Below are 14577 nucleotides of genomic sequence, written 5' to 3' on the forward strand. Positions count from 1 at the left end.
TTGAGGTCCCCTACTATTAATGTATATTTATCTATATGTCTCTTTATTCAGGTTAAAAGTTGGCTTGTGTATCTTGCTGCTCCCCTGTTGGGGGCATATATATTTATAATTGTCATATCCACTTGTTGGATACATCCTTTAAGAATAATATAGTGCCCTTCTGTGTCTCTAACTATAGTCTCTAGTTTAAAATCCAATCTATCTGATATGAGAATTGCTACCCCAGCTTTCTTTTGAGGTCCATTTGCGTGAAAGATGGTACTCCATCCCCTTACTCTCAGTCTGAATGCATCTTTGGGTTCGAAATGAGTCTCTTGTAGACAGCAAATGGATGGGTCATTTCTTTTTATCCAATCTGCAACTCTGTGGCGTTTATGGGAGCGTTTAAACCATTTACATTGACACTAAGAACTGAGAGATAGAACTTTAATGATGCCATGTTGCCAGTAAAGTCTGTGTTTGTATCGGTTGTGACTTTCTGTTCTGTATCACTCTTGGGGCCTTTTTACCTTTATAGAACCCCCCTTAATATCTCCTGTAGGGCTGGTTTTGTGGTTACGAAATTGGTTAATGACTGGCAATTCTGGAACGTCTTTATTTCTCCATCAATTCTGAATGACAGCCTTGCTGGATAAAGGATCCTTGGCGGCATGTTTTTCTCTGAAAGAGCTTTAAAAATGCCCCCCCAACCCTTTCTCTCATTCCAGGTCTGTGTAGAGAGGTCTGACGTAATTCTGATGCCTTTGCCTTGGTATGTGAGAAATTTCTTTGCCCTGCCGCTTTCAGTAGTGTATCCTTGGATCTAATATTTTTGAAATGCACTATGACGTGGCGGTGCGTAGGTTTGTCGTGGTTGAGCTTGGGAGGGGTCCTCTCTGCCTCTTGGACACGAATATTTGTTTCACTCGCTAGATTAGGGAAGTTTTCAGCTACAATTTGTTCAAATATCTCTTCTAGACCTCTGTTTTTCTCCACCCCCTTGGGGATGCCGATGATTCTGACATTGGAACGTTTCATTAAGTCAGTAATCTCCTGTAACCTACATTCGTGGGCGTGGATTTTTTTAAGTCCAGCTTCTATTTTCGTTTTTTCTTCTACTAACCCATCCTCCAATTCACTAATACATTTCTCTGCCTCGGTGACCCTGGCCGTCAGAGCCTCTAGTTTTGATTGCATTTGGCTCATAGAATTTTTAATTTCTGTCAGATTCACTCTCATTTCCGCCCTTATGGATTCTATATTCTCAGTAATCATTTCATTAATACTTTTTCAAGTCTACTCATCATCTTGACCATTGTTACTCTGTCCATTTCTGAAGTAATTTGGTATATCCATATCCATTAGCTCTGTGGCAGAGGCCACAGACTCATTGTCTTTTTCTTTGCTGGGGGACTTCATTCTAATCCATTCTGATGAGGAGAGGTTGCGGGGTTGTCCAGAGCCCAAATTATTGATCGCCGGGACCCAGGTCGTGCGCCCTTGTTTACTTATAAGATCTTAGGGATGGCAAGAACTTCTTCTTTAAAGATTTGATTTATTTGCTTGGCGAGAGACAACCAGGAGAGGGAACCCAAGCAGGGGAGTGGAGAGGAAGAAGCAGGCTCCAGCGGAGGACCCGATGAGGGACTCCTTCGGAACGCCGGGATCATGCCCCTAAGCCGAAGACAGGCGCTCAATGACTGCGCCACAGCGCCCGGTTGTGGGGCTTCTTGATTTTTCAGCCTGCCTTCTGCTCTCTGGGGAGGGGCCTGCCGCGCCGATAGTCAGGCCACCCTGTTTGGGTAGAGTCTCCATGTCCCCTGCGAGGGGATGGGGATAGGCACTGTGAGCTGGTATTTCCAGGCTTTTGTTCTCTAGCTGCTTTCCCTGGCGGCCGGCTATGCCTCTTCTGAGAGTCAGAGCAGCAGCGGCCGAATTTCAGCCTCTGTCACAGAACAGAGGGATTGCGGCCCGTTCTCTACTAATGTTCTGGCCACTTTAACTCTGTTACTGTTGGTGCTGCTCAACCCTGCAGCGTCCGGGATGTGCGCCCACACCCGGCCCCAGCCCTCACTTCCAGGGCCGGCTCTGTCCTTTGTGTTTCCTAACGCCGCCAGCCGCCCGCCCGCGGCGCGCTTTCCCGGATCTCGGTTCAGTCTGAATCAGTGGCGCACCGGGATTCCGGTGTTCGCGAGTGGTGGGCGCTCCCGGCTCACGGTCTCAGTCTGCTGTTTTGGTCTCAGTCTGCTGTTTCGCGGGTGCCGGTCTGCGAGTCCGCCCGCTCCCCCGTGCAAGTGGCTACCGCTTCCCGGCGCCCGAACGCGGTGGCTCCCTACCCCTTCCGTTTATCTTCCGGTATCTGTGCGCGGTTTCACGGCTCCCCGCTTCGTACCTCAATACTCAGCACTGGAGATGTTCATTTGTAGAGATCCAGATGCATCTTCCTGCGTCTCAGGCTGATTCCGTGGTTATTCAGGCTGGTCTGGTACCTATCCAGCTTGACTCAGGGGACCGGCTGAAAAAGGGGTCCCCTACTCCTCTGCCATCTTAACTCCAATCGAAATTCTATTAGCTTTCAAAACATTCCATCATCTGACCCTTCTGATTCTCCAACTAATTTGTCTTTTGTTTTGCAAAGTTGATTTCAGTTCATGCTGGGCCTGCTTCCCTATCTCAATAGGTATTACTCGACTTTTGGAATATTACTCAGCCATCAGAAAGGGTAAATACTTACCATTTGCATGAACATAGATGGAACTGGAGGGTATTATGCTAAGTGAAATGAGTCAGGCAGAGAAAGACAATTATCATATGATTTCACTCATATGTGGAACATAAGAAATAGCACAGAGGACCATAGGAGAAAGGAGGGAAAACTGAATGGGAAGAAATCAGAGAGGGAGACAAACCATGATACACTCTGGATTCTGGGAAACAAACTGAGGGTTGCAGAAGGGAGGGAGTGGGGGGATGGGGTAATTGGGTGATGGGTTTTAAGGAGGGCACCTGGTTGTGATGAGCACTGGGTGTTATATGCAACTAATGAATTATTGAACACTACATCAAATCTAATGTACTATATGGTGGCTAATTGAACTTAATAAAAAAAAAGAATATTTGACTTTTGAGAAAGGGTATTTAAAACAATACTGTGACATGATTTATCTATGGGTAATAATATTTCCTATAGCAGATTCTAAATTTTGTCCATCTGTCATGTTTTAGGAGGCAGCTTTCCGAAAAGTAGTACAAGCAACTATGGTCCGAGATCGCCAACATGGTCCTGTGGTAGAGTTGAACCGGATTCAGGTAACACGTGGAAATTGTTCTTAGTCTGACACTCCTCAGATGGGATGGTTTTATGGTTGGGAGTCAGGACCCGCCATAGCTTGAGGGAAGAGGAAACTTTAGGGAGCAAGTTGTCACCTGTCTGTGATGTCTTGTGGTGCTGAGGCTTCCAGGTGGGAAAGCAAATTGTTTTCTTTGTAACAGAAGTAAGAAGAACTTATTTCAGATAATCCAGAAGGATGCACTACAGATAAGCAAAGAGGGAAAAGTAAAAATGACCGTGTTTCCACTACATAGTGATAACTGCTGCTGACATTTGGAGGTGTATTTGTATGTTTGTCATAATTGGAACTGGATGCCTCTCTTTTGTTACTTGCTGTTTTTTCCCCTTATTACATTGTAAGCATCTCTCCTTGCCCTACAGTGGGACTGTGAGATTATTTTTGCTGACCACCTACCCCATGTTCTCTTAGTTTTCTCTGTCAGATTTTTCTGCAGGGGGCTGGAAGGCTGTGCCCACTTTTCTGGGATATAGCAGGGCTTCTTGGCACAGTCCCAACTACAAATGTGTCTTCAGTTGCCCTCCTTGTGTTAGGTTCTGGGAAGCAGGGCCGGTGAGAGGCCCTCCATACATCAGATTTTATGTGGGGACAATTCCCATTCCCGCCAGCCTCACACCCTTTCTGGCTCTGATAGCTTTCTTTGCCTACTTAATAGACCAGAATCACTAATACTGTTCTCTAGTAATTGGAGAAATGAAAAGTAGGCCATCTCTGAATTAATACTGCTGCCAAGTGTAGATAAGCTTACTTAGTTTAAAAAATTAACTAAAAACTAGAGAACTCCAGCATTGATGATGGTATTATGTGCACTTGACATTTAACATGCAAATGAAACGGCCCCACCTCTTGGAACAGAAACAGAGAGTTACAAAGAACAAATTCTTTGTTCCTTTATATTAACACATGATTTTTACCCTCATGTTGGTTGCATGACTAGGCATTTCTCCAGAGTTGTTCTTGGGGGCATTTTGAATTAAGACACAAACTCTTGTCATTTGTTGGAGAACACGTGTGACCACACTGATGGAAGTAGCCCCTTCACTGACGTCAGACTTGTTAATGCTAAGCTGGTCAGTCAGCCCACTCTACAAAAATAATGGGCTGTTTAATTAGGTTCATAAAAAAGGTTTTATTTCCCCACCTTGGAGGATCATTTTGGTTTGTTCTATGTTACTAGGTCTTAAACACTGAAGTTTGTAAGTGAGGAAAGCTCAGCTAACACAGATGGTTGGGCATTCCTAGATCATATGCCTGCCCCAGCCACACACAGAGGTGCTTAGGGCCAGCGGCCTGATACGCGTATTCAAATCTGAGGCTTTTGGCCTCATTGAGCCTTGGTGACCTGGAACCTAGGTTAGGCATGCCTTTTCTTTCTCTTATCTCAGATTTTGCATTCATCATGTTTGGATACCTCTTTCCTTCCTTGTCTTTATGTTACAGCACAGTGCCTTATGTTATGAAAATGTTCAGTACATGTTTGAAAAATAGAATGGATAAAGGACAAATTCATATTAGCATTTTTAAAATGCACATGAACGATGTTCAGTGCAGCATGCATGGTGCTCCAGTACACCTAGTGGCCACCAGAGTTAGGTCCTCTTCAGTTCAGATTTCATACTTCCTTCCTAAAGCCAGAAAGATCTTCCACAAAGATGGACATACAATTGTTTTTTTGGTCAAAAATAGAGTAGGGGGTGAGAGTGGGAGATATTCCACTCATCTTGAGTTGCGCTCAAGATACCAGTTGATCCAGAAAGGTGGTGTCAGCCGTCCTGTGGCCACAGGTTGCTGCTGGCATCAGCCTTCTCCCATAGATAGATATCTCCCACAGATATTCTCATACTGTCTGTGCAAAGTGTTCTAGAGACACTAAAACATAGGCATGTTCCTGGAGGGTTTTTCTTTGTTTATTTGAATATGATTTAGTTTTATAACAAAATCTGAAAATCAGTGTACATAAAAAATTTTACTTTAAAATGTATTGCCGAATTAATGAGCATGCTCCTTCCTGAAAATTTGGAAAATTCAGATTAAAGGCAATTAAAATGACTTATATTCCTACTGTCCAGAAGTAGCCACAGGTACATAGGTGCCTGTCCTTGCAGAGTCATAGCTGTGTTCTCATAGCCATTTCCTTCAGAGGAGCCAAGAGCATCCAGTCTCTGTTAACTGGTATTATAAATGGAGGTGATGTGAAGCTGGGTCTGCATCTTGTTTCTCATGGATGGACACATCCCTCTTCCTTTCTGTAGCTCAGTTTCCTCCAGGGATATTGGGTACCTTGAAGAACTGCTGTGAGGTTTAAATGAAATTGGATTTGTGAACATACAGTCAAATATGTGGCACAAAGAACATTTCATTCCATAGGAGGCTATTATCATTATTGTCATTATTTGTAAGTCTTGTTTATGATTATTTGTGTGTGAGAATTAGCTATTTAAACTCACCCTAGAACTTACTAAGAAGTTAAGAATTGTGAGAGTTGAGCTGGAGGAGGCAACAGAAAAGTGCATTTTCATCAACATTTTTTTCCTAAACTTTTCATTTTGCCATTATTTTAGACTGAGCTTCTCAGGTGATTCTGAAGCACTGTGTAGCCTACAAAACTGCAGGGTTACTGAGTTCACACCAGGTGAGGGCCTTGAGGGCTCTTGGTCTGATCTGTCTGAAAATCTTAGCTTAGGGTGAGAAATATAGGTATTGTACTTGGGGGAGATGCAGTGACCCCAAGGGTTGGAGTAGGATACATGCAGATGAGTAAGGGACAGGAGGAAGGTTCTTTTCTGGCTGAGGTGGTGCCTCCAGGTTTGGTCTCAGCCATTTGGTTCGAAGCTCAGAGTCCTGATAGTCTGCTAAGGAGGGCTGCTTTTGGAGTTCCTGGCATCTTATTCATGGAGACCAAGGCAGTGTGCTGAAGTGGTTGGCTATGGTTAAAGTTATGAAGTGTGAGGATGAATCATATTGTAGTTACTTACCACATGGGCTGCCACCACCCTGTGTGAATGGCCAACCAAGGTCTGTGATTTCTTGAGGGAATGTTTACTTAGACACCATGAGTCCTAAAGGGTGCTGTGCTGTGGCAACATGCTGCATGCATTTGGGTGGGCAAAGGCCATGCCTGCCATGATTATAGCAGAGCTTCCATTAGCACAGCTGTCCAGCGGGCATCCTGTGTGTAAGGCCTAAGGAGGTAAACATGTGGTGTCCAGTGAGGGGAAAGGAGTGTGAGACCAGTCTTTGAGGTTCTCAGAGGGCTTGTATGCAGGAAGTAAGGGACGTAAAGTCCCTCAAGGGAGGAGGAGGAGCAGTCATAGAGAAATAAGGCTTAGTCTGGAAGCTCTTCAACCTTGTACAGATGTTTTCTGTGGGTTTTGCTCTCTTTTGTTGGGTGATTGCAGCAGCATCTGAATGTTACTGTTTGTGGGCTCCACTCGTGACAGCTCTTTAGATCCAGCAGCAGAGTGCTGGCTGGACTTCTACCCTGGTGACCAGGGCAGAGGAGTAAAGGGTAACAAAAGGGGCAACATCTTGTTGCCACAGATGTTCCAGGGCTGGTTAGCTGTGGAAGATAGTAGCTGTGTGCTTTCTGCTGCTGTGGTTGTTTCATATTTATTTCTTTTCTCCTCTCTAGGTCAAACGTTCAAGGAGTAAAGGAGGCCTAGCAGGCCCTGATGGGACCAAGTCTGTCTTTGGGCAGATGTGTGCTAAGATGAGCTCGTTTAGTCCCGACAGCCTCCTCCTTCCCCACCGCGTCTGGAAAGTCAAGTTTGTGGGTGAGAACTCGCATGCACTGGCAGGCCTGTGATCCTGAGGGTTGGCAGTCTGAGCACAGACAGTAGTGCAGTGGGCATTACAGGGAGAGCTGAGAAGTCCATCTAGCTGCACCCTGCAGGGCTTTCCTGGCATGGCTGTGAGTTGCTGACTCTCCTTTCCCTCAAGGTGAATCTGTGGATGACTGTGGTGGTGGCTACAGTGAGTCCATAGCCGAGATCTGTGAAGAACTGCAGAATGGACTCACCCCACTTCTGATCGTGACACCCAATGGGAGAGATGAGTCCGGGGCCAACCGCGACTGCTACCTGTTCAGCCCCGCTGCCAGGGCGCCTGTGCACACCAACATGTTCCGCTTTCTGGGTGGGCCTTCTCCCATGGGCATGATGCCTCATTTAGGTGGCTGTGTGTGCCCCAGTTACTTGATGTCTACTCTGTCTTGGGAATGACAAACATTTTGAGTATTTGGTTTTTTAGCATTTTCAGTGCGCAGGTGCAGGGACATGCAGAGCCCAACCGTCAGTGAGTGGCAGGGTGCTAAGGGCCAGAAAGTGTTTGGCACACGGAAGATCTGAAATACCATATTTCTGCAGGGTAAATGTATCTGAAACTTGGGATCAGATCTGAGGGGTTTTGGTAGTTGGTCAGTCCCTCCCTCCTATTCCATTAAGTATCTGTGCTGAGGGCTCCTGTTACCTCTCCAGGTACTCTACCCACCTTCCTTGAGAAACTCTGTCCGTTTGTTTTGTCATCAAAGGAATGGAGATTAGCCTCTGTGTGGCTTATACCTATTGGTAGAAAGAGAAGAGTTAGAAACTAGGCCCATAGGAACAAAAGGAAACAATGAATTTAGACTAGGACAAAATGTTTTAAGGGTGGACCTGTCTCCATGAATTTGGGTAACATTGGTTTAGAAGGCACTGAGGCCCAGTGTAGAGCCTATTCTGTGGTGTTGCTGATTGAACTATATGTTTTATATTTGATTTCAAGTATCTCCTGTTACTTGTGCCTTGAATGAGCAGGTGTGTTACTGGGCATCGCCATCCGGACTGGGAGTCCCCTGAGCCTCAATCTGGCTGAGCCTGTCTGGAAGCAGCTGGCTGGGATGAGCCTCACCATTGCAGATCTCAGTGAGGTAACCACCAGGAAGGCGGGGATGGGGAAATGTGACACCTAGTGTACCTGGTACAGAGTGTAGGGGGCGCCCCTGACTGCAGACTACCTTCTAGTAGAAAAAAAGGTCTGTGGATGTTAGGCCAGTTTTCTTCTAGAACTTGATAGACCATCTATTTTGTGGTGCTTTTTGCAACTTGAAATCTTGTCAGATAAGAAAGTTCACCAATTTTCCTGTAGAGGAGCAGAACTTGTGAGTGGCTGGGTGGCGGCTTTGGCTTTTAGGTGGGGAGACGTGACTGGCTGACCACAGCCAGCATCTTCCCTGTGGCCATACTTCCCTTGGTACCATGACTGTAGGGCGGGATCCATCTCCAACCAGTGGCTGTTGCTCTCTTTGTGGTTAATTTTAAGGACTTCCTTGAATGACAAGCTCTTTCCTCAGGTCCCTGGGTGAAGTACTTTCTCACTGCTGGTCTCTTTTATTTCTCGGCATGTATAATGCACCAGCAGCCTTGAGGTGTGCCCAGTGCAGACTGAAGCCCCCTCATGGCTGAACACCTCAGGTGTGAACTGCAGTCAGAAGTGTGGTAGAGACCCTGACTTATCATGTGGGCTCCCTTTTTTCCCTTAAAAGGTTGATAAAGATTTTATCCCTGGGCTCATGTACATCCGTGATAATGAAGCCACCTCAGAGGAGTTTGAGGCCATGAGTCTGCCCTTCACTGTGCCAAGTGCAAGTGGCCAGGACATTCAGCTGAGCTCCAAGTACACACACATCACCCTGGACAACCGTGCAGAGTATGTCCGGCTGGCAATAAACTACAGGTGGGGCCATCTGCCTTCCATTGTTTTGATTCAGTAAACAGCAAAAATAGGAAGTAGTTTGCTTGGATGGCTGCATTTTCAGAACTACCATACAGTAAAATGCTAGTGAACTTGGTTCCCACTGCTGCTGGTCTATAGTTGCCAAAGCTTATTTTGTAATCCAAGTCAGAGTATTCATTATTCTTGCCTAAGATTCCTGGCTCTGACTAGAAAACCAAGGTGCATAGAATTGTCCCGTTTTGGGAGCTGTCCTGGCAGTAGTCACTGGACCTATTGGTCCCACCCCTGCCTGGCCCTCACACCAGCATTCCTCATGGTTGCTCTGCGGCAGGTCAGCAATGCCACCCATCCGGTTTCTGCTATTCATTGCTGCTTCCACCTGACATTAGAAGTCCACACAGTGGACCTTGTTCTCCAGAAGCACCTGGCCAGCTACTTGGTGAGATTGCACATTGGGTGGGCTTGGCTTGCTGAGTTCTAGTTGTGGGTGGTCCCGGCAAGTGTGCTGTGTTGTACCTTTGTGTTCATTTCTGCTTTATGCCCTAACTCGCCAGTCATGAAGGCCCTGAACACAGTATTTGCTTCCAGAGGGTTCTTACTGTGGGTGCTGTGGAGCCTGGTTCTCTGATCATGCACATCTAATTCTGGCTCCTTCCTAGGTATGCGATAAATATTAAGAATTGTGTCTTGGAAGCTCTAGGTGGTTTTTAAGATTATCTTCTATGTGTCAGTGTAGGTGAACTCAGTATGTGAGAAGCTCTGTGATGCTATTTTTGTAAGGTACATGCCTCGGTCATCTGTGTGATAAGGCTTGGTGTGAGTAGGATAAGATCTATGTTACCAAAGATAGAAATGCAAAGTGAGTTTTTTCTTTCAGACTCCATGAATTTGATGAGCAGGTGGCTGCCGTCCGGGAAGGAATGGCCCGAGTCGTGCCTGTCCCCCTTCTTTCTCTGTTCACTGGATATGAATTGGAGACAATGGTATGCCCCCGAGTGCTACTGCCCTAGAACTGCCTTTTGAATATCAAGCCACGATATCAGTACCACTAGTTAATTTCTTGGTTAAATCTTGCACTTAATTTACATCTGAAATATGCTCATGCCTGGTAGATGAAGTGAAAACATGTTGGAAAAGTGGGTGTTCCCTGCCTGCGCCCTTCCTTCCCTTGCAGCCCCCCCCCCCCCCCCCCGCCCCATCCCATACCAGGGTGGAGAACAGGATCCAGTGCACACCCACCTGAACACATGGGACCTGTCCTCCTAACTGTCCACTCGGGCTCTCACACACGTCCTGCCTGAAACAAGCCTTGGTAGAAAGAGTGATTGACTCTCTACTGAAGTGAAAAGTCAAAAGTGTCACCCAGCCCTGACAGTATGTCCTTCTGCAGGTATGTGGCAGCCCAGATATCCCTCTGCATCTCTTAAAGTCAGTGGCAACATACAAAGGAATCGAGCCTTCCGCATCCCTGATCCAGTGGTTCTGGGAGGTGATGGAGTCCTTCTCCAACACAGAGCGTTCCCTCTTCCTTCGCTTTGTGTGGGGCCGGACGAGACTGCCCAGGACCATCGCCGACTTCCGGGGCAGAGACTTCGTCATCCAGGTGTGGTTCCTGCATATCCTGTGGTGTCAGCTGTGGGGGCATGCTCCTTGCACACGATCCTACAGCCGAATAGAAAATGGGACTCTCATGTTATGTGGTTTTTTCCTTCTTCCTGGAAATAATAATAAAAAGCACGCCCAATTTCTTTGATTTGATTGCTCAAAATTTTATGACTGTAGGTCTTAGGTCTCACTTTCTACTTCTGGAAAATTTATCTGGCCATCACCAGAAGATACTGCTGTTATGTCAGCATATTTGAGATTTTGAGCACACATGTCATTTAAAGCATATATTTGATTCCTGGTTGAATTAGGTAAATTAAGTAATGTCGCTTACTAGGAAAAATAAGAACACCCATCAGATTGAGAACAAGAGTTTTGCTTTGATTTCTAACTCTGTGGTCCAGTGATCAGAAACAGGCTTTTGTTTATCTGCCGGTTCACAAGGTGAAGTGACTTAAGCCCCCTCTTCCTCCTCTATCTTGAAGCAACATGTGTGACTGTCCAGGTAGCAATACCATGGGGATGGGGGACTTCCTCGGAGGGGAGGATTGGGGTGGAAGGTCCATTCTTCCTGCATGCTTGAAAGGGTTTGAGGATGGGCTCCTTCCTGAGCACAGCCTGACTCCAGTCTCTGACTGGGGTTGCAGTAGTAGTCATTTGTCACAGAGATCTTTGAGAGCAACATGTAGTTTTTCTCTCCAAAAGTAGGTAATTCCTGGGTCCACAATTCTCTGCTGGCTTCATAGTGTTTTATCAGTAGTAGTCAAGAGGGGCTGATGGGTTTAAGGAGAATTCCCCATGTAGGTGTGTGCTGAGCCCGCCTCCTCTGCCTGCCTTGTGCCAGACCCTGTTCACAGCACTGATTTGTCAAAAGTAATTGCCTCAGTAACCAATTGCTATTTTTGACTCCCAAGTCCTAGGAATTATTGAGCTGCTCTTTTTAATTTCTAAAATGGGCTAGAGTATTTGTTTTCTGATACTTTGTTATTCTTAGCCAAAAATATTGTGATTTTTGTGAGAGTCAAGAGTCTAATGAACATAATAAAATAGATTAACAGTTCTACCTGTCCTTGTACATAGTCTCTGATTATTTAACATTTATTCATCAATAGGTATTGGATAAATACAACCCTCCTGACCACTTCCTTCCTGAGTCCTACACCTGCTTCTTTTTGCTGAAGTTGCCTAGATATTCCTGTAAACAGGTGCTGGAGGAGAAACTGAAATATGCCATCCACTTTTGCAAATCGATAGACACAGATGATTATGCTCGCATAGCCCTTACAGGAGAGCCAGCTGCCGATGACAGCAGTGACGACTCAGAGAATGAGGATGTGGATTCATTTGCTTCAGACTCTACACAGGATTATTTAACAGGACACTGAGATGGAGAAGTGCCATTGCAAGACACCACGAGACTAAGCAAGGAGGCAGAGTACTGCAGTTTAGAGTGCAGGACGTCGTGTGTTTGATGAGAAATACTAGGTCTCTAAAATGCATGGGGTGGACAGGGAGACTGATTGCTCATGATTGAACAATGAATGGAATAATGATCAGAAAGTCAGCCTTGCACGTGGGGCACTATGTGGACACTAACATTTATTTTTGAGACTTAAAAGGGTCTTACCCATAATGCTGCATTACATGTAGGACTTCTGTGTTTACTATAATGTGTAAATGTTTATATAAATACTGAATTGCAGCATCCCCAAAATGAATAAAAAGCCTTTTTACTTGTGGGTGCAATAGATCGTTGTTGTTTTTTTTTCTTCTTCTTTTCAAGTGTTGTGCATTGTCTTGATTGTACATTGGAAATACTGTGTAATGATTAAATCATATTATAAATATTTCAATATTACCCTGAATTTGTTTATTAAAAGTTTTTTGAACATTAAATGATCAGTATTACTTAAATGCATCTATAGGTCATTTAAACCAAAACCAAAACAAAAAGGCAGTTGGTCTCCCTCTTCTCCCCAGGTGCACATTTTAGCATATGCAGTATGTAACTTGAATTGAGGCCTTTCTGTGAGCAGTATCTATCATAGAAAGTATACTATATATAATGTTTGTGCCCTGTATATCCCTACATTTTAACTCCCTATGAATAAAACATCTGTCATAAAACTGTAAGCTGAACTTTCTTATCTGGTTAGACTCGCACTGGTGGATATGCTACAACCGAAACATAGTCTTTGATAGAGCACTATTGAAAGCCATTCCAGTCGAGTTTAGACTGTTGCGATTACAAAAAGCAAACTCACTCCAGTGACAAAGGAGGAATGGGTAAAAGAATGGGAAGTTTTAAGGGGAGTGGCTGGTGTTGGGAGCTGGGAAGCAGGAGCCTTCAGGATCTGTTCCCCTGGCCTCCACCCCTGCCTGTCCTGGTTCCCATCCTGTTGGCCTCGGGTCAGGCATGTGTTTCTGGTCCAGTTGGCCATGGGGTAGGATTTGAGAGCTGTGTGTTCTCGAGTTGTGTGTATGGCAGGTTCTCTGCAAAGGGAAGGACTGAGAATAGGGTAGGAAAGTTGGTTAACAGGCCTGGTGTGCTCAAACTTGAGGTAAATTAGATGAAGTCAAAAGGAGATATTGTATGTTGGGAGACTGTTTCTTTATTCAGGGATACAATGTTTTGCATTAGAAAATCCAAAGAGAGTAAGTTTCTGGGAATTTATCCATGACCAAATTTGTGAATGCCCAGATTAGTCTTTTATTTTTACCTTGGCTCAAAATCTTCATAATCTGTGAGGTGTTTTTTAAATCACCAACCTTTTTGTTGTCAGTCAGCTTTTGCTGCATAACAAACTACCCCTAAATTTGGTGGCATACAAGATGCAACGTTTATTTCTCTCACATATCTGGATGGCTAATCTTGGCTGAATGGCTGTAGACAATGGGTTAGGCAGGGCTCTGCTTCATATGCAAGAGAACAACTGAAAACAGGTGAGGCCTATGCTCAGAACTGAACTGTCCCTCCACCCACATTTTGTGGGCCAACCCCCAAACCAAGTGGACTGACAAATGTCTTTTGCCTCTAGAATAGCTGTTCTTAAAGTCTTGTTCAAGGACCCATTGGTTTCCCTTTCATGGTGTCCCATGAGGTCCTCCCTTTTCCAACTATATATCTGCATGAAGCTAAATTTTCTTCATATCCTGCAACCAAAACTGTATTACAATATGTGGATGGCAGAAACAGAAACGAGATTCCAGCTATCTTCTCATGAGCCAGATAGTAAAAAGATTAATAAACAAGTTAATGCTATTCTTCTCACTAAATCACTAAGTTTTTTAGTTTTGGAAAATAGTTTTTCAGAATAGTATTCATGTTAATAAGTAATGGGTTTGTTGGGACACTTGGGTGGTGCAGTTGGTTAGGCATCTGACTCTTGGTTTTGGCTCAGGTTATGGGATTGAGCCCCACAAGGGCTCGACCCTCAGCACGGAGTCTGCTTGGGATTCTCTTTCTCTCCATATGCCCTTCCCACTTGTGCTCTCTCTTTCTCACTCTCTCAAATCTCAAAGAAAAATAAGCAATGGTTTTATTTTATTTTAAAATGAATGAATATTTTAAAACATTTTAATTTTAATTTCCAATTTGGTAATTATTGATGGATAGAACATAGATAAAAATTACTGAATGAAAAAGGGTTCTGAGTCGAACTGCTGCAGAGGAGGGAACTTCAAAGTCATCACCAGAAGTGTGGTCCAGGGAACTGCAAACAGCTTGGACAGCCATGCCTTCTACCTACCTGGCTTGTTTCTGCTGTGTTTGCACTCTTCAGAAGCAATTGCCTGAGTCCTACTTGTTATGAGCTCTTTTTCTTTAACTTCAGAAATGCTGGAGGATTATCTGTTTCCTACATTTATTCCACTAAAAAAAAAAAAATAGGGACTTTGATTTTCATAGCAACACTTTCTTCATTTTTGTCCA

At 44.7% G+C, this 14577-nt stretch overlaps 1 protein-coding gene across 1 annotated transcript in view; it reads left to right on the forward strand.

Annotated features, from left to right (window-relative positions):
• The window catches only part of HERC2 (HECT and RLD domain containing E3 ubiquitin protein ligase 2), a 247387-nt gene extending 234993 nt beyond the window's left edge, over nucleotides 1–12394 (forward strand). The window contains exons 86-93 of the mRNA XM_040642652.1: nucleotides 3205–3288; nucleotides 6961–7102; nucleotides 7269–7463; nucleotides 8123–8235; nucleotides 8851–9041; nucleotides 9919–10024; nucleotides 10432–10644; nucleotides 11759–12394. Of these exons, the coding sequence (XP_040498586.1) occupies nucleotides 3205–3288; nucleotides 6961–7102; nucleotides 7269–7463; nucleotides 8123–8235; nucleotides 8851–9041; nucleotides 9919–10024; nucleotides 10432–10644; nucleotides 11759–12031 (1317 nt within the window). The 3' untranslated portion in view covers nucleotides 12032–12394. The remainder of the gene's footprint in view (nucleotides 1–3204; nucleotides 3289–6960; nucleotides 7103–7268; nucleotides 7464–8122; nucleotides 8236–8850; nucleotides 9042–9918; nucleotides 10025–10431; nucleotides 10645–11758) is intronic.
• The last annotated feature ends 2183 nt before the right edge of the window (nucleotides 12395–14577 follow it).

This window comes from Ursus maritimus, unplaced genomic scaffold (genome assembly GCF_017311325.1).
Source record: "Ursus maritimus isolate PB19 unplaced genomic scaffold, ASM1731132v1 scaffold_27, whole genome shotgun sequence".
Classification (NCBI taxonomy): Eukaryota; Metazoa; Chordata; class Mammalia; order Carnivora; family Ursidae; genus Ursus; species Ursus maritimus.